At 46.8% G+C, this 20,600-nt stretch overlaps 2 protein-coding genes across 2 annotated transcripts in view; one reads left to right on the top strand and one right to left on the bottom strand.

Annotated features, from left to right (window-relative positions):
* Window positions 1–20,600, bottom strand: part of LOC147452588 (AMP deaminase-like) — a 125,429-nt gene that overhangs the window by 57,819 nt on the left and 47,010 nt on the right. Inside the window, exons 7-8 of the mRNA XM_086518223.1 lie at window positions 4,935–5,062; window positions 4,669–4,848 (exon numbers count right to left, since the gene is read on the bottom strand). Coding sequence (XP_086374349.1) covers window positions 4,669–4,848; window positions 4,935–5,062 — 308 coding nt within the window. The remainder of the gene's footprint in view (window positions 1–4,668; window positions 4,849–4,934; window positions 5,063–20,600) is intronic.
* LOC147452590 (uncharacterized) lies at window positions 12,330–14,158 on the top strand. The gene has a single exon (XM_086518978.1). The coding sequence runs from the start codon at window positions 13,166–13,168 to the stop codon at window positions 14,129–14,131; it is 966 nt and encodes a 321-aa protein (XP_086375104.1). The 5' UTR covers window positions 12,330–13,165; the 3' UTR covers window positions 14,132–14,158.

Raw genomic sequence — 20,600 nt, 5'->3', positions numbered from 1 at the left:
ATGCTGAGGATGGTGCCGATACGCACAAGGGATCTTCGGATCAGGACAAACGGCCTACAAAGAGCAAAGGCCAAGAAAAGGAACTCTCTCTGCTGGATGAAAGCAAGGATGTCTCTATCTCTTCTCCATTACTCTCCTGATTATACCGCTTCCACTTCTCATACAATATCTAAATCTTCTCCCAAGAAGAAAGAAGCCACTACTACTACCCTAGATTCAAGAAGGATAGTCGCAAGTCTCATCGCCGCCTGAGGATTTTCAAATATGGCGACAAGGATGTCAAGTTTGACAGCTATATTGGACAGAGAGATATCTCTAAAGCACTTTCCTTTACCAGGCAGTGTGAAGTTGCTTTCGCTAATGAGCACTTCACGGAAAAATCCAAGTTGCGTCATGTTGGGATGTATCTCAAGGAGACGACAAGCAACCGGTGGTTAGCCAAGATTCTGGAAGGCTCTCAAGCCAAAACGTGGACTCAGTTCAAAGCTGAATTTTATGAACAATTCCTTCCACCAGATTTCGAGAAGGACATCCAGAAGAAATGGGATTGGCTCGCCCAGAGAGAACATGAGAAAGTCACCACTTATGTTAACAAGTATTGGTCTGTTCTTCTAAAGGTTATTCCTTTCATGAAGATTTCCGACGAGGAAAAGATGTGAAAATTTGAAGCGGGTCTCCTACCACAGCTTCAGGAGAGCGTGAGAGTGTATCCTCATAATACCCTTCAGAGGATGATGGAGTCAACAATCATTGCTGAGGACCTACACTCGAACTACATAAGAGATACACCAACCGGAGCAGACCATACATCATCAGGACCGAACACTTAAGTCTAGAAAGATTACACTCTGGATGCTCAAGGGACACCCGAGCAAGAATTAGCACTCTATCCACGAAACTGGAAGGTTATGTACAAACACTACAGTTGAGAACAACTGTTTCGAAGCCAAAGGTATGTTGCAAAATGGACTATTTTCTTATTTTCTCGAGTAATTTCTTTTTATTGAAATTAGGATATTTAAATGTGTGCACTTGAACCGTAAGGTTGGAATTGTAGATCTACTGGAATCATCTAAAAGCCATTAGGAACGGACAACCTTGATGTGTCATATGATGGGTGACATTAAGCATTGCGAAGGGGATGTACCGTTAGTTCGGTAGGAAATACCGGGAAACGGATATTCCTAATGCGTCACGTGATAGATGAAGAAAGCATCGGAAAGAGAATATTCTGCTAGTCTGGCAAGAAACCCGGCTTGGAAAAGGAATACACGTAAAGACGCAAGCACAAGAATAAAAATGTGTTTTGAGAAGCTTTTTTTGAAAAGCGAAATATTTGCAAGTATTTTTCGCAAAGCGCGAATGCTTTCCCGCGAGGAATTTGTGTTTGCTCTTCATCTATTCCTGAGAACTGCACCCAGGGACACCTGGAATGTGACTGTAAGCATCAATTTTCAGCTCACTCAGTTTTATTATTTTTTGTCCAGGTTCACGTTTTTTTTAAAGAAGTGACCAGCCGCCCACTTTAAATAAAAAGCAAGGCTTAATAAAAGACTAGCGCTGGCTGCCTGGCTGAATTTTTTTTTTTTAAAAGATAAACAACGATCTCTCTCTCTCTCTCAGCACTGGTAAAGATAACCATAGCTTCTCTCTCTCTCTCTCTCTCTCTCTCTCTCTCTCTCTCTCCAAATGGATGCAGGATGCGGAGTGCAAGAGAGGAAAGGAGAGAAGGGGAAGGGGATGAGCATACACAGATCTTTGGTGGAGCTATGAGACGTGATACTCTCTTCTCTTTATTCTTCATCATAACCAAACTAAATAATCAAATGGGCGGACGCCCGGCCATGGGGCTTGAAACCTAACAATCTCCCACTTGAAGGCCAACGTGGCCAAGTGGCTAAAGAATGTAGGGGCTACTATGTACGAATGTACAAACGTGAAACATGACTGTAGCTTCACCCTATGCCCATCATCCCTATGCAATGTGCGAACTGCTCTAAGGCTAAGCTCTTCGTTAGAGCATCCGCTGGATTTTCATCCATGTGAACTTTGGCTAACTCAATGCATTTGCTAGCCAAAATATCCCGTACCACGTGATACTTGACCTCTATGTGTTTCGACTTGGAGTGAAACACGGGGTTCTTTGCTAACACAATCGCACTCTGACTAATACTAGAATCGCACTTTGACTGTGACAATGTAATACTGGAGTCTGGTGTATACCAAGGTCTCCCACTAGACGAGATAACCACACAGCTTCCTTACTAGAACTAGAAACTGCAACATACTCTGCCTCAATGGTGGAAGATGTTGCTAAATTGGCTTTATCTAACAGAAAGATAATTCTAAATGAATTATTGGATTTACAAGTGAGAGGGTTTTTCTCTTGGAACACCATGAAAAATAATTCTAAATGAATTATTGGAATTTTAAGTGAAAGGGTTTTTCTTATTGGAGACATCCGAGTACAAATATTTCTAGTGAGTCATTCAGAGTGATGATGGAAGCACTGTGAAAGGGAATATGTGTAAGCCCACCAGGAACGGGTACTTCTGATGCGTCACATCGGATGGGTGACAGGGAGCATCGAGAAGAAGTATCCAACCATCCAAGAACGGACATCTCCGATGAGTAAGGATGGGTGACAGAGCATCGCGAAGGAGATTGTACCGTAAGTTCGGTAGGAAAGGATTAGGTGATGGGTATTCCTGATGCGTCACAAGGTGGGTGACGGGTGCATCGGAAAGGGAATCTCCATAGTCAGGAGGAAATTCTGAACTGTGTTAGAACTGTGCACAAGGATGAGCAAGCACTTGAATGAAGATGGGTTCAAAGGAAACTTTGTTTTAAGCTCTGTCTCCATTAATTGTGTCTGTTGCAACTCTCTTCCTCGCACCTCTCACAGCCAAAGACCCCGTGCCTTCCCGGCTCACCTTTCGAACACAAATCCCCCGACAGCGTATGACGCCTTTGTATCAGTTTTTAACCTTAAAAGCATCTTTACTAAACTCAAGATCAAACCATTATGAACCAGTAAATAAATATACCTAGATGAATCTAGGATAAGCCCAGATTCACCCTTGAAGGAAAGTGCAAGGTATAGACCCATGGTAGTCACCCACAAGACAAAATAACCATCAGCTCCATCACGCATAGTATTGACTAAATACCACGACATCCCCACTAACGTCGTCAGTGCCCAATAGTGGGTGTAGAACTAGGTACTAACATATGCTCCCCAACACAACACACACCACACGCCACACACACATGAGCATACATCAACACAAAGTTCAGCGTACTGAGTTTCTGTCATGACTCCGGAGATCAAGGGCAGACTCAGCCATAATGAAGCCTAGCACTAAAAGAAGCATTAAATCGAAAAAATTAGTACAAAAATGAGGTAGTTGATAGGGCATACGCACCACAAAAGATAGAAAGAATGAGGTAGTTGATAGGGCATACGCACCACCAGTAAATAAATAACCCATGGCCCTCATTGCAGCAGTCAAGCAGTAGAAGTATCCCAGCTGCAGGCACCCTTCCCACATCCTCCTGGCAATTTGTTGGCAAGCAGTCATGAGCCTTCTGGGGTGCCTCGAGCAGCCAAAGAACTCGTCATCCCTTGATATTTCTGCTGCTAAGGGAAAATCTGCCCTCAGCTAGCATAGGCAACCTACATGTGGGGTATTCTATCGCAGAAAATACCTGCAATCTGCCTCTTCTCCTTGAGTTTTGCTGCAGGTGAGCAGGCCATCAGATCTGCAGGTTTTCAGCCATAGATAGGAGAAGGAAATAATCCCTCAGTAGACTCCCAAATCAGATCATCCATCACATCTAAACTTCCAGCCCTTCTCGAGTCATTTTCAGCCAAATAGCCTCTCCAAAGCGGTAGACAGCAGCCTCAAGAGAAACCGCTTGCAAGAAGTTACTTGAAGCAAGTTTTTGGCAGCAGATCGAACCTCAAAGAGAGTCAACAGCCAGTGCCAAGTCATCATTCGGTTTCACATTGTTCTTGCAATTCAGAAGCAAGTAGCACCCTGGTCATGGAGTGGGGATCCTTCAGAGAGTCGGTAGGGACCCCAACATGGTGTAATCTCCTCTCTGTCTCTCCCTAAGATAACCTTCACCTCCACCTACTTATAAGCCGAGATACAGCCATTGTCTAGCGACCACCAACAGCTCAGGTCTCCTGGCTCTCATTGTTATCTGCTCTCTTGTTGATATGTTTCATGCTTCACGATTGTTGTCATGGTTGTCAGTATAAATTGTGAATAACGCTCAAGTCTCTACGTAACAGTGCAACTCTTGCCAATGAAACACATGCAAGTACTGTTAAATTAACTAATTGTTGCCAGAATTTTCTAAAAGGGTTAACTACCTGACCCCATTCCACCATGGTTTTCTTGGGGGATAGTGTTGTAGCAGTTCCAGCTTTACACCTTTCAACATCTATCATAACACGAAAAAAGGTAGACTACTAAACAAATTGTTTAAATCTCTTTTCAACTCACGCCATGCATACACTCATGACTAATGTCATCCTCATAAGAAAAGGACAGTTAAATTGCATACAGTGAAGCATAACTTACGAACGCCAACAGTTTTAGAAGATGAATACAGAATGATGAGCATCCACCTATTTTATGATAGATAGTGTCAACTTGCCTCATCAGGCTCCTTTCTCAGTTTAGACTTGATAAATCGTAGAAGATGTTTCTGGTTCATGCATGAAGAATGATGTACATGCGTATCCACCTTCCGAACATTATAAAAATCCCTATGTGGAGCACTCTTTTGAGCCAAAAACTCTCGGTCCGCGTTAAGCATCAAGTGTAAATTGTATTTCTGTTGCCATATATGAGAAATCTTGAGTTGAACTTCAGCAAAGCATGCAATTTCAAACTGCTGGAGAAGATCCATGTTCTTTGTACCTGCTCAAGCAACCGGAGACGGTGATGACTAAGCGTGCGAACATTGCCGAGTGAAATTATCTTCAGAATTCGATGCATGTCAGTGAAAAACTCCGTTGCAGAAAAAACTGGAAAAAGCACTTGTTCTCCTGAACCAAAAAAAAAAAACTCAGTAATTAGAAAAGACAACTTCAAACAAAAAACATAATCACCAACAATACATGTCCCAAAAAGAAACAAATCACTACAGGTACAAATAGCCCCTAGTTCTATTAAAACAAAGATGCTTCTGTTCCAAAGCATTATGCATAATCAAACTCCAATACTTTCAGGGCAAGGGCAAAGGTGGTCAACCTTGGTTTGACCTTGCTGCACATGTCATGAGAGAGCTTTTTTGGACCCCCTGGTTCAAGGGAACAATCATATTGAGGCTCGCTGGTGCGTGCACAGGGAAAATACCAGCTGGCCTCACATGAGGCAGGTGGTTAACCTGTAAACCACACAAGCTAGACAAAATAGCAATCACAGAAGACAACTTAATCCAAAGAACAGACGAGCTTGGCCCTCCTTGAAATATTTCTGTTTAAATTAAACTTGGCCACTCACCTATGGGTACAATTCTCTCTCACTCTGGACTTAATAGGCTTGCACTTAGTGCACAAGGCTTGTTCTTAGAACTCTTTTGACGTTTGTTCATTTCAACTGCCCCTTGAGTGATTCTTTTCAGAGTCCCATAAGCATGTAAATGAAAAGAATAAACCCCAAGAAAAGCATTGTTGGGTGTGGTGTTATGTGCTCAAGCACCACGTGCCAAATAACAGACAACTGGAACAAACTTTTAACACAGCTGAAACTGAGAGAGAGATTCCACACAGTAAACACGGAATGGTGGAGTTCCACTGTCAGATGCAATAACCCCAGAACCCTGGCGCCCCTTTCAGTATTTCTTTTATATTGATCTTCATAGAGGACAAGCTGCCGGAGAAGCACACTTTGCGATGTATTACCAAGCTGATCTGCAAAAGTGGCCCTCAAGGCTCACATTTAAAGGCCACTGATCAAAAAGCATCAGTAAACAAAATCTGGCTCCACATTTAAAAGCAACTTCTAAACTTGCTCGCCCACAAGCTCGTTTAATTTGCGTCAGATTTGCCACATCATCTCCCGAAAATCGCGCCATGTTTTAGGGGATTCCATGTCAACAATCCGTACCTTATTGCCTCATAATCACTTATGATTCTCTAACTCTGCTCTTTTGCGGAGATGCCATGTCATCACTTTGTGACATACCCCCCCCCCCCCCCCCCCTCTAAAACAAAAGTAATTACCCGCAATTACACCTGCAAAAAGTTAATCCCATTCTTTAGCAAACACTGCCTCCATGTATACATGCCAATGACCATCAACACAAGATAGTACATTCTCTAGCATGCATCACACAATACAAGTCTACAATCATATTTCTATCCAACCATCTCATCCTCGTCGCATTTATCAATAACCTAACAGTGATGTCAATCATCACACCCCAATTAAACTGATCCTTTACAAATGTCTTGATGCACTAAGATTGTCACAAAGTGATGATGTGGCATGACCTAGAGGACAGACTCCGGACAGAAAGAGGTCAGAGCCCTGCTGAAAGATACAGAAGAAGTGGTACCAACTTGCAAAACCAAGCTGAGAGTCAAAAATGGAAGGACCTTCACTTTTATAAGTTGTACCATTTTATACGACCAGTCCGACAGGGCCCAAAGGGGCACTAGAGGATTAAAATAAAGTGGGACCCCCCAATCGTGTGGAGATTCTGATGTGGCAACGTTGTACGGACATCCGCAAATTGCATTGGCTACTGATGTGGCATCTATACGGATTTCCACGATTTGCGCTGGTTGTTGGAGCGCTAGCTTTTGGGACCCAAATGCTTTTAGACTTGAAGCTTTTCACGTACCCTCCTTTTGGAAGGCCCAAGGCCTATAAATTAAGTGCCAGGGCCTCAATCTCGAGCAGATACGCTTGGGAGCACTGTTGAGACAAGGACCCTCGGACATTGTACTTTGTGAAGCATTAATAATAAACAAATATCGAAAGGGGCATCAATCTTTGGGAGCCATGGCAGCTCGAAGCAACGTGAAGTCATGGCAGCCCTCTACAACGCGAGTAAGAGCCGCCGCCCCCCCCCCCCCCCCCCTCTGCCCTGCCCCCGTCGCCCCTACTGCATCCCTGCTCCCCCCCCCCCCCCCCCTCCTCCCCCTCGCGCTCTTTCCCCCCTGCTGCCCCGCTCCCGTCGCGTGCCCTACTGCACCCCCTGCTGCCCCCATCCTCTGCTCTCGCACTGCCTCCTTCACCCCCGCCCTTTGCTCGCGCGCTACCCCTACACCCGCCCTCCCCCCCCCCCCCCCCCCCCCCCCCCCCCCGCCCTGCTCGCGCGTTGTCCCTGCCCTAACCTAGCGCATAGAGAGAGAGAGAGAGAAAGAGGGGAGGGGAAAAGTAGCGTAGAGAGAGAAAGAGGGGGAAAAGGGCGTAGAGAGAGAAAGAGGGGAGAATTTGTGTAGAGAGAGAAAGAGGGCAGAGCGTAGAAAGAGAAACTTTGCGAGCGTAGAGAGAGAAAAAAAAATCCTGTGCGCGTAGAGAGAGAAAGCCTAGCCGCGTAGAGAGAGAGGAAAAAAAAAAAGAGAGAGAATAGCCGCGTGCCTCTCCCTTCACTCCTATATCCCTCTACCCCACCTCTGGCGGCCTTCCGACCATGACGAAGCAGAATGGCAAAGATGACCCGGTGGAGGATGCCATCCAAAAATGCAAAGAAGAGTTGAGCGAGTCCATCAGCATGATCAACCGCCACCTCCTAGGTACTATCAACATACTTTACGCACGCGTGGCAGCACAGGAAAGCACGATACATACACTCGAGGATCGCGTGAAGGCCCAAGATGAGGAAATCGCACTAATCAAGAAAGAGCTTGCAGAGGTGCGATCGCAAAATGTCCTCGAAGAGGGAGAGCTTCAATCCTCAGTAATTGAAGAGCTTAACACGATTAAGGAACAAGTGCGGGCCATCAAAGAAGATGGGGCGCAACAAAAAGAAATGACGACCTCGTGCGTAGATGTCATCACAAAGACCCAACAAAAAGCAAAAAAGGCCGAAAAATGGATCGAGATTGTCAAGAAAGGGAAAGGCAAGGAAATAACCCCTACCTCCACACCAACCATCATCAACTTGACACTAGAAGAGGACCAAAGGAGACGTGTGCGGGCCTTACACGTAAGGATATGTGGCCTCAAAGACCAAGATAATGTGGAGGAAGAGGTGAAAGAACTCATGACTCTGGTGGGGGTTAACGAGCAGACGCATACAAGGTCCTGGAGAGTGGGCACAAAGAAAAGCGGGAGCAACGGAGAAACCTCGAAGGAAAGGGCACTCATTCTCCGCTTCCCCTCCATGGAAGCGAAGAAGGACTTCCTGAAGAAGAGACCGACCCTAAAGAAGACTAGCATCTTTCTTGGAGATGACCTCACCCTCTCGCAGATTGCTCATATGCAAGAAGTAATGCCGGAAATTAGAGCAGCAAGGGAAAAGGGGAAGATTGCTTTTTACAGAGATGGAAAGGTGGTGATATTGGAGCGACGTCCTGCATGACGGTGCGACACCTATGGGACCACACTAAAGATGGCAACCTGGAATTGTAACGGGTCACTTCGTCTTGATGTAGGGGCCTTTGAGGATAGCTTCACAGGGAGAGACATCATCTTCTACTCTGAGATGCATCAAGCCCATCGGCAATCCATGCCACATGTGAGCGGGTATAGATGGCAGACAGCCTCCAAACAAGAGACCAGATCGGAACACCGAGGACGAGGCTCAGGGGGAGTGGCAGTTCTATTCAGGGAGGAGCTGCAGCCATTGATATATATAGCACGCAAGGATGAGCATGCTAGGTACATGTGGGTGAGGCTCAGGGCAGAGACGGACAGATACCTCTACATTACTATCTGTTACTTTCCTCCTAGTACGTCACTATATGCATCACCTAGGGGACAATCCCCCTTTGCTACTTTGGATAATGACATATGGGAGTTTTCTAAGGATGGTGACATTATCATACTAGGGGATTTCAATGCTAGGATTGCCCACCACCAGACAATATTTTATGATACCTCCGAGGAAATGCTTAGCGAGCTGGACGTTACAGAGATGGGTCTATCCAGAATATCACAAGATGAGGAATACACGGAATATGGCAGATACTTGATAGATATGGGAACCGCACATAGATTGGCCATCTTGAATGGCCTACAAAGATTTTCGACAGCTGGAGGTTTTACTTGCTTTCCACACCAACATGGTGCCAGCATACTGAATTATGTTATGGCCCAGCCAGGTCTCATTCCATTCTTTCAAGATTTCATGGTGGGCACTAGGCCAGTTGGAGTGGCAGTTGATCATGCTATCTTGTCCTTCACCCTGACGTTTCAGTTCAGCACAGCTCCATTAGGAGAGGTCCTACACACGTCCGGTATACCTTCATGAGGGAGACGGACTCTGTGTATATGGATGAGATATACAGGAAGCTGTGCACCCACGAGCCAGGACGGCCACTATATGAACTCACTCAGATATTGACAGAGACGCTCCATGATGCAACATCAGAAGCATACCCCCACAGCCAGCCTACACGGAGACGATCTGGAAAAATTCCCCGGAACAGTTGGTATGATGAGGAGTGTAGAGAGATGAGGATCAAGCTACAGAGGGAAGTGCTCATGGGTATTACCACGCATAGACAGTAACGGATTATCTTTCGCCGCCTAGTGCAACGAAAGGAAAGGGCTTATTTATCCCTGCTAGAGCAAGCTTTGTATCAGTTATTTATAAGTCAGGACTCAGGCGAAGCATGGAGGCTATTCCACGAACATTCACCACCACCAACGGTCACCTCCACTAAGACATGGGAGGAATATGCCACATCTCTCTACACGGTATCAGGACAACCACCTCTGCCAGACCCACTAGAGACATGCCCCGAGACATGTTCTTTCTTTACTGCCGAGAGGGTAAGGAAAGCTATTGACAAGATGAAGAAAAGGAGAGCACATGATCATGATGGTCTGGTAGCAGAGCACTTCATCCATGCTAGAGATATGCTTGCAGAGCTCCTGGCTATGATGTTTAATCGAGCCATGTATGAAGGCTTCCCCGAGACTTGGTGTATGTCCACGATTGTGCCTATTTTCAAGTCAGGAGATCCCATGATTCCCGGGAAATATCGCACCATCATGGTTGGTCACACACTAGCTAGGCTCTATGCATCCATTCTTGAACAGGAGCTGAGTAGATGGGCAGAGCGAGAGGGCATAAGAGCACGAGGGCAAGCAAGTTTCAGGAGAGGTTTCTCCACTCTTGACCAGATTCTGACACTCAGAGCTATTATTGAGGAGGGTAGACACCATGGCAAGAGGATCTATTGTAGCTTTGTGGATTTCCGCAAAGCCTTCGACACAGTGCCAAGAGCCAGACTTATACGCCCAGGACATGGGTGTGCCTACAGAGCTGATTTGGGGGATTCTGGCTCTATACAGGACAATGATGGGGCGGGTACGAACCACTGAGGGAATGTCTGACATGTTCCTCTCCACTATTGGAGTAAAGCAGGGATGCCCCCTATCCCGACACTCTTTGGGATGTATGTGGATGAGTTTTCGGAATATGTATAGCGTCATGGGGACAGGGGGCTCAGCTAGCAGGGACATGGATTCCGTTGTTACTATATGCTGATGATATTGTGCTGATTTCTGACTCTCTAGAGGGGATGCAGCGTCATTTGGATGCTCTGCGTACATTTGCTTGTGACAGTGGATTGTCTGTCAATCTCGGAAAAACCAAGGTTATGGTGTTCAACACCACACCATAGTGGGTCAGGAGGTCGGCACCCACATTTATGTATGGCCAAGAGAGTGTGGAGTACACAGATGCATATACTTATCTTGGGGTAGTCTTCGTTGGACCGGTGTTGTCACTAAGGAGAGCATCAGAGACTAGACTGACGAGAGCATATGCAGCTTTGGGATGATTGGAGAGGATGTGTTCGCAGGTTCAGTTTCAGGAACCGCGAACAAAGCTTTGGCTTTTTGACACTCTAGTGACTCCAGCTATGCTCTGTGGAGTTCACGTATGGGGACCCTCAGTAGACCACAAGGGGAGATCTGGCAACACAAACGGATGGAGATGTATGGAGAGGCCTCTAGTCTCCATGATCACTCGGATGATTCGGGCTAAGGCCTCAGTACCACATGAGATTATCCGAGCCAAGCTAGCCGCCCCCCCCCCTCGTGGTGGAGGCATTGACGAGATCAGTTCCCTTTATGCACGGTCTATGGGATCTCCCCAGGGACAGATACGCTCGGCTTGCCCTGGAGTCATCTCGACAACTAGCTCTACAAGGTGATACAGCATGTTGGTATGGACATATGACAGCATGGTTTCAGTCGCATGGTCTCAATGGATAGATTACCTCCGCTTCAATACTCCCTGGACGCACCCTCTCTGTCCCTGACACGGACAGAGATCACCAGACTCATACGTCAGGATCTGATTCAGCTAAATACCAAGAGCACATGGATACAGCCGACACAGGAGCTAGGCATGAAGATGGCCTTCTACAGAGAGCATCTTCTCCAACTCACGGAGGACTGCTTTGTGACTAGGCTTGCATACATGGACACACACTTATCTCATGGGATAAGATGCGCTATTGGACAGATACGCACATCCTCACATCAGCTCCAAATGGAGACTGGCCGTTTTCAAGGGGTGCCGACAGGAGCTAGGATATGTCACCTATGTAACTTAGAGCCAGAGACAGAATTGCACTACATATGTCACTGCCCGGCATACGCGGCCGCTTCCACTGCCTGTTTAGAGAAGGGTTCGGACCTTTTTCTAGAGTCATGAGATACAAGGATCAAAGGTGTCTCAGATTGTTCCTGCTAGAGCTGCGCAGACTTAGGGAGAGCTTGCTGAGGACATCAGAGGAAAGATAGTCTCAGAGACGAATCACAGATTTCTTTACACCAACCAGAGAAGAGCCAACGGAGCAGTCATTACAACAGATCTCAGAGCCTACTCATACTAGAGGTACACTGCTTGATCAAGCCACGGAGCTTGGCAGATCCAAACGTCCACGACCTCGGGGGGTCTCCCGCTACCGACGAAGGCTGCAACAAAAGATACAGATCACTCTAGCTCAACATGCAAGACGCCCAACCAGAGTACTGACCATGGAGGAGGTCGATCAGATCCGACAGCGACCGATGAGAGATTTCATATGAACGCACAAACCAGCTCCCCCCCCCCCCTCCCATTTCCTTTCTCCTTAGTGTTTTAGATTTAGTTCTTTGTAACTCTGTAATTTCCGTACTCAGACATGGTATCAGATTCACCAATTGTAACTTTTTGGTCTCATAGGTCATTTTGGCCTTTTGAAGACGTTAATATAACATTTCATTTCATTTCATTTCTCTCTCTCTCTCTCTCTCTCTCTCTCTCTCTCTCTCTCTCTCTCTCTCTCTCTCTCTCTCTCTCTCTCTCTCTCTCTACACCGGCAGCCCCTACTGCCAGCGTTTTCCTGTGAGAGGCCATCGCCAACCTTCTTTCTGCAGCAGAAGATCAGCGCCAGCCTCCTACTGTCCTTAGCAGCCCCATCGCCATCCTCTGCAGTCCCTCCATCTGCCTGTGTTTTTTCAGCCTCCTGGCTGGTTTGCGTTTGCAGGTTCAGCCCAAGGATACCTGCGTTTTCAGCAGGTATCTCAGCCAAGTGGACAACACCCCTTTCAGCCAGTAGTAGCAGACATTCAGCCTCTATTCAGCAGTAGATTTCAGCCCCTAAACAGTCCCAGATTGCAGCCGGTTTTCAGCCAGGATGTTTAGCAGTATTCTCACCCCAGATCAGCCCCAAGTTAGGATCAGATCAGCAACAGATTTCAGCCCGCATAGAAATTCCAGAATTGCCTCTCTCTCAGCAGACAGATTTTCAGCTATATTATGTATGCATATTTGAGGACAACAAATATATTCACATGGTGCAGGTATCGTGAATAAACCAAAATGGGGCTGAGCCTCTTGATATTTGGCAGAGCAGATTGAGTGTCCCGCATAGGCTGTGGTAGTGCATATACCCGCATTCGGGTTGTGGTTGTTATTACTTCTCCGCCTGGACTCAGCCGAGCCAGAGCGTCGAGCTATACCCGCATCGCCAATGGAGGCCATGAGCGCTTCGCCAGAGGAGACCATGATCGTTTCGCCAGTATGTAAGCCCCATACGAAGGCAACCTTTGTGCTTACAAACAAGCGGATAACACAAATGGAAAGGGAGATGAAAGAATGGAAAGCAGAGACGGAGGGATGGTGGAAAGAGAAGGCCAACCTTCTTCAAATGTTCCTCAACGAAGGCGCGCAATGGAAGAAGGAGAAAGAGGACTTGCACGCAGAGGTACAAGCACTTAAGGCGGATTCACAAGCACTTAGAAAAGAGGTCACAGCCCTCAAGCGAGAGCTTGTTGATAGAGCAAGCAGTGGACTAGAAGAAGGGGAATTCCAACCCTCGGTGATAGAGGAGATCAAGGTCATCAAGGAGCAGGTACGGATGATCACAGAGGAGGAGAAACAGAAGGTGGTAAAGACGTCTTCGTGGATGGATGTGATCACGAAGACGCAGAAGAAGGCGGATGAGGCCGAGAAATGGATAGAAGTCACTAAGAAAGGGAATGGGAAAGAAACCACATCCGTCCCCACTCCTACAATCATCAACATGACTCTAGAAGAAGAGCAGCAAAGGAAAACTAGAGCCTTGCATATAAGAGTAACCGGTATAAAAGACCGAGATGATGTGGAAGGGGAAGTCGAAGAACTTCTCCGCATGATGGGTAGTGAGGCTACTCATACAAAGGCATGGAGGGTAGGGAAGAAGACACAAGGCAATGGGGAGACTTCAAAAGGGAGATCTTTAATCATCCGTTTCCCATCCATGGAGGCAAAGAAGGACTTCTTGAAGAAGCGCCCTACACTAAAGAAAACGGGCATATTCCTTGGAGATGATCTCACTCTCACACAGCTTGCGCATCTGAGAGAGGTAATGCCAGAGATTCAAGCGGCAAGGGAGAAGGGAAAGACAGCCTTCTACAGAGATGGCCGGGTGGTGATTGTAGAGCGGCGCTCCACATGACGGTGCGAGACCTATGGGACCACACTCAAAGTTGCCACCTTGAATTGTAATGGATCTATGCGCCTTGATGTGGGTGCTTTTGAGGATAGTTTTACGGGAAGAGACATCGTCTTCCACTCTGAGACACATCAAGCCCCGGGGCAATCTATGCCTCACATTACTGGATATAGATGGGAGACAGCCTGTAGACAGGAGACACGATCAGAGCACAGAGGGCAGGGCTCAGGAGGAGTGGCAGTGTTCTTCAGGGAGGAGTTGCAACCATTGATACATATAGCCCGCAGGGATGAGCAAGCTAGGTACATGTGGGTGAGATTGAGAGCAGAGACAGGAAGATATCTTTACATTGCTATCTGTTACTTTCCCCCGAGTACGTCAGTTTATGCACCACCCAGAGGACAGTCCCCCTTCTCTATTTTGGATGATGACATATGGGAGTTCTCTAGAGATGGTGACATCATCATTCTAGGGGATTTTAATGCTAGGAATGCGCATCATCAGACAGTATTTTATGATAATTCAGAGGAGATGCTGAGAGAGTTGGATGTTGCAGAGACAGGCCTATCCAGACTATCACAGGATGGAGAACACACTGAGTATGGACGACACTTGATAGACATGGGGACTGCACATGGATTGGCCATCTTGAATGGCCTACACAGATTTCCTGCTGCGGGGGGTTTTACATGCTTTCCACAAAGATATGGAACCAGCACAGTGGATTATGTCATGGCACAGACGAGCCTCATCTCTAGTATCCAGAATCTCACAGTTGGACCCAGACCTGTTGGTGTGGCAGTGGACCATGCTCTTGTGTCGTTGACCATCTCTTTTCAGTTTTGTGTAGCACACAGGCTACGGGCAGCAGCCCCTACTCGCTACACCTTCACTCGGGAGACGGACTCTGTATACATAGATGGGATCTACAGACGCCTGTGCACAGAGAAGCCAGGGCGACCTCTGGAGGAAATTTCTACTATACTGACACAGACACCACATGATGCAGCAGCAGAGGCATACCCACATACCCAACCTGAGCAGAGATGCCGTTCGGGGAGCATGCCCCAGAACAGTTGGTATGATGAGGAGTGAGGGCTTGCCTGATACTTGGAGCCTATCTACTATTGTACCTATCTTCAAGTCGGGAGACCCTATGGAGCCTGGGAATTATCGCACTATCATGATTGGACACACATTGGCATGGTTGTATGCATCTATTCTTGAGCTGCAGTTGAGTAGATGGGCAGAGAGGGAGGGGATACACGCAGCCGGGCAGGCAAGTTTCAGGAGGGGTTTATCTACTCTTGACCATATCTTGACACTCAGAGCCACCATTGAGGGGGGCAGATCGCGTGGGAGACTGTCACAAGGTGGGCACCACGTGCCAATAGAAAAGAGTAGACTGAACAGACTTTTAGCACTTCAATAACAACTGAACTGAAAGAGAGAGACGACACGCGACACGGAGTGGCGGAATTCCACCCCAGAGAGTATTGGCCCCAAACCTTGGCGCCCCTTTCGGTATTTCTTTATATTGCATCATCAAAGTACAAGGCGGTACTCCAGACTCTGCACCTTCGTACTGAAGCATGCCAGAGAATGAGCCATAGCCTCATATTTAAAGGCCCTTGGCCTGAAAAGCAGTTATAGTAAAAAGCCTTTAAAAGTCAAAAGCTTCTGGTTCAAAAGCAAAGCCAAAAAGCTGCCAACACAAAACGCGGAAATCCGTACAACCTGCCACGTCATCATGTCAACGCAATTTTCGGAATTTGTCTGCTGCCTTAGGGTTAGGGTTTCTGGCAAAAATTAGGGTTTGTAGGTTTTAGGGTTAGGGTTTCCAACATTAGGGTTTCAGCAGTTAGGGTTTCTGGCAGACATTAGGGTTTAGGCCCCTCGGCCACATCTGTACGTTGACTCCATTCTTTAGGCTTTGACACGTCAACAGTTTGTTACATCTCCCCTTCTTGAAAGAGAGTAATCGTCCGCGATTCCAGCATACCTACAAAACACTCAAGTTAGCTCAAAAATTTCCGAGGGTCATTCCGAGGGACAATCCGTTTGCTCTTTTTATTAAGGAGTTAGCTTCTCCTTTCTGCTCTTTTGATCAAGGAGTTAGCTGCTCCTATCGGCTGTTTTGATCAAGGAGTTAGATTCTCCTTTCGTCCAAATCGGAACTCTTGATATTCCGGCGTAGTAAAATTAGCCATCACACCCAGATCGTACTGATCTTCCTCGGGTGTCTTGATGCACTAAAATTACATACCCAGGCAATCTCATCCAATTAGGAATATTCAGTGGTTGGTACATCACAATGCAACACAAATGCTCACATATGCATGTTACAAGACATAGAAACATAAAGCCGTCGATGAACACTCCCCCCGCAAATAACCATCCAGGTCCGGGCCATGAGCTGTTCAACGATTCCCTCATCACTCCTCCAGCAAATAACCTAAAAAGGTCCGGGCCATGAGATATAGAGGCCTTTTACAACCAAACGCCCCCCAGACCGCAACCTGCGTCGTTTGGAGGTGCTGAGAGTAACCTCTGCTCAGACTTCTTAATACTCCTCCCGCATAACCATCCAGGTCCGGGCCATGAGTGACAACAACAATACTCCCCCCCGTAAATAACCACAAGGGTCCAGGCCATGAGTTTTTTTTTTTTTTTTTTTTAAAGCACTTTTCAAACGTTCAATACTCCCCCCGCAAATAACCACAAGGGTCCGGGCCATGAGTATGAACAAGCATTCTTAAACATCATTTCTCACTTCTCCACCCGGGAGTAAAATCACCAATCATTGAAACCAATATCAAACCAGAGTCAAACAATTCAAATCGGCACCAAGACAGGTTCAAAATAGATACCATCCATTTCAAACAAATTACAAACAAAGCTTCAAACAATACTTTCTCAAACAAAGTTCAAAAGCATTTAACTATAGAACAACTAGAGAGTTCATTCAGGGTTTTGTTCGGACAACCGAACTTTGAGGATGACTGGCTTGCCCTTTTGCATCACGGTGATGGTTCGGTTCCAAACTTGGAGAGTCGCATCATTCTTGTCATGCCAAGGCATGCCTAATAGAACGTCACAATTGCCCAACTTCATAATGTGGAAATCGGCTTTTCCATGATAATCTTGGATAGTCACTGGAAGAGCACCAATGAGTGGTACCACTTTCTGAGTTTGCCTTGTGGCTAGCTCAGCTTCAATTTCTCCACCCTCTGCATCATAATCAAAGTCCATCTGCTTCAAGAATTGTGGATGGATAAAGTTCTCTGTAGCTCCTGGGTCAAAGAAAATTAGGGCTTTCAAACCGTGACTTTGCTATATGCTCGACACAATTCATTTGTACTTTCAAGGCGTATGCCATAGATGTCAGGTACTAATCCAATGGCCGGTTTAGCTCATTTGGCTGGAGATGGTCTTGGGTTTCTGTCGACCGTCGACGCGGGAGTCAGCTCCGCAGGTGTGTCAGTGCGTTGGGGACAACCAAAATAGTTATGTCCTGTTTGAAAGCATCCAAAACATCGGCCTTCTTGTAGTAAGGTGTCTCGTTGTTGAGGTGTCAAACGAGGCCTTTGTGGTTGACTTTCACGAGACTCTCGAGAATTTGTTCGTTGTTGCCGAGAGTTGTGGTTAGCGGCCGAAGATTCTTCTGTGGTAAACTCTAGCTTTCCCTTCATCAGTTTGTAGCCGACCCCGGCATGGTCCATAAGTTCTTGCATGGTAGAGACTTGCTTGGATAGACAGTATTCTTGCAATGGTGATGGTAGTCCAATGGTATATCGCTCGCACTGGGCCTCCAAGGGAACAGATCTAAAAAAGGACACCGGAAGGTACACGTCGAGAAACCTTTGGTTATATTTGTCCATGGTTTCGGTGGCAAGCATTTTCAAGTTGCCCCACTCTGCCAAAATCCGGACTTCAAACATCGAAGTCATGTAACTACGTTCAAAAATTGTCTTGAAAGCTTGCCAGGTCCTTGGAGCATGTTGTTGTGTCGCGATTGAACTCCACCATTGCATAGCATTGTCTTTGAGAAATCCCGCTGCTCGAGAAATCTTGGATTCTTCTGTATAGTTCCCCAAAGCATAGATGTTGTCGAATTGCTGTAGGAACTGCGCAATGCTTTCTTGCGATCTTTCACCCCAGAAAAAGTGAAAAATTTGACTGTCGTGCCACCATCCTTGAAATCTTTGGGTTGGTTAGGCGCATATGCCGAGTATGGATAATAAGGGTATCCATATGGGCTCCAACCATTGTACCCTGGTGGCGGTGGTGGTGGAGGTGGGGGCAATGGCGGTGGCAAAGGCGGTTGCACTGGATCAGGGTCAGATGGTTGCACCATAGTCCTGAAGACTCCCCCAATTGGAACAGACGGCTAAGAAGGTTGCCGGTTAGAAGCTCTCGTACTTTCTGGTGCCGGAGGAGGAGGTACCACCTGGGGCATCAGAGGGGGTAACATGTAGTTCAAAAATTGTTGAAAACTTTGCAGCACCGGAAGATTCTGCTGAGGATGCAGCAAAAGAATGTCGTGGAGTTCGTTGAGCAGGAACTGCAAATATTCTGTTGAATCCATGAATTCCAAGTATTGGGTTCTTAATTGGCTTATGCCCTGTAAGACACTGCGGTGAAGATGGGAGCGTGCCCGATGCGCGATGAAGTAAGGGTGGGAGTGGTTAACAAGTCCGGGTTGGAGGGCGAAGATATCCTCGAATAAAGCTCTGTCTGCTCTTTTGTGGGACCTGTATGCTTTCAGAAAAGCACGCGCCTGATGCTCTGATACCACTGTCACAAGGAGGCCACCACGTGCCAATAGAAAAGAGCAGACTGAACAGACTTTTAGCACTTCAATAACAACTGAACTGAAAGAGAGAGACGACACGCGACACGGAGTGGCGGAATTCCACCCCAGAGCGTATTGGCCCCAAACCTTGGCAACCCTTTCGGTACTTCTTTATATTGCATCATCAAAGTACAAGGCAGTACTCTAGACTCTGCACCTTCGTACTGAAGCATGCCAGAGAATGAGCCATAGCCTCATATTTAAAGGCCCTTGGCCTGAAAAGCAGTTATAATAAAAAGCCTTTCAAACTCAAAAGCTTCTGGTTCAAAAGCAAAGCCAAAAAGCTGCCAGTGCAATTTACGGAAATCCGTACAGCTTGCCACGTCATCAGCTAGCACAAAACGCGGAAATCCGTATAACCTGCCACGTCATCATGTCAGCGCAATTTTCGGAATTTGTCTGCTGCCTTAGGGTTAAGGTTAGGGTTTTTGCCAGAAATTAGGGTTTGCAGGTTTTAGGGTTAGGGTTTCAGCAGTTAGGGTTTCTGGCAAACATTAGGGTTTAGGCCCCTCGGCCACATCTGTACGTTGACTCCATTCTTTAGGCTTTGACACGTCAGCAGTTTGTTACAGAGACTGATCTATTGTAGCTTTGTGGATTTCCGCAAAGCATTTGACACAGTGCCCAAAGCTAGATTAATGCGCAGATTACAGCAAATGAGCTCTGTGGGAGTACCCACAGAGCTCATTTGGGGGGTCATGGCATTATAAAGGTCAGTAATAGGGCATGTACGCACCCCAGAGGGTCTATCCACACCGGTTTACTCCACTATTGGGGTGAAGCAGGGCTGCCCGCTCTCTCCTACTCTATTTGGTATGGATGTGGATGAGGTTTCTGACTACATTGAGAGAGATGGTGATAGAGGTGCACAGCTGGCACGGACATGGATTCCACTATTGTTATATGTTGATGATATTGTGTTGATCTCCGACTCTCCGGAGGGGATACAACGTCACTTGGATGCTCTGCATAGGTTTGCCCAGGAAAGTGGTTTGTCCGTCAACCTTGGTAAAACCAAGGTCATGGTATTTAATACCACCCCACAGTGGATCGGGAGGTCAGCGCCAACATTCACATACGGCCAAGAGAAGGTGGAGTATACAGATGCTTACACTTACCTAGGAGTGGTTATTAGTGGGCCAGCATTTTAATTGAGGAGGGCAACAAAGACTAGATTGACCAGAGCCCATGCAGCATTGGGTAGATTGGAAAGGATGTGTTTACAGGTTCAGTTTCAGGAGCCTCGGACGAAGCTCTGGCTCTTTGACACTTTGGTGGCTTTTGCATTGCTTTATGGAGATGAGATTTGGGGACCTTCACTGGATCATCACGGGAGGACAGGCCACAGTGATGGATGGGGGGACATGGAGAAGCCTCTGGTCTCTATGATCTCGCGGCTCATTAGAGCCAAGGCTTCAGTACCACGTGCTATTGTACAAGCAGAGCTAGCTGCCCCCCCACTAGTGTCTAAGGCGCTCACCAGATCTGTCTCCTTCATACACCGCATGTGGGAACTTCCCAGAGACAGATATGTACGCCTTGCACTTGGGTCCTCTCGACAGTTAGCCATGCAGGGAGATACAGCATGCTGGTATGGGGAGATGACATCATGCTTTC

The sequence above is a fragment of the Adiantum capillus-veneris genome, chromosome 8 (genome assembly GCF_014529385.1).
Source record: "Adiantum capillus-veneris isolate H3 chromosome 8, ASM1452938v2, whole genome shotgun sequence".
Taxonomy (NCBI): Eukaryota; Viridiplantae; Streptophyta; class Polypodiopsida; order Polypodiales; family Pteridaceae; genus Adiantum; species Adiantum capillus-veneris.
Note: the sequence above shows the minus strand (reverse complement) of the source record. Positions and strands in the feature narration are given on the sequence as shown.

What these genes read in the sequence shown, in the direction of transcription:
- LOC147452590 (XM_086518978.1), top strand. Translation starts at nt 13,166, where the DNA reads ATGGAGGCCATGAGCGCTTCGCCAGAGGAGACCATGATCGTTTCGCCA.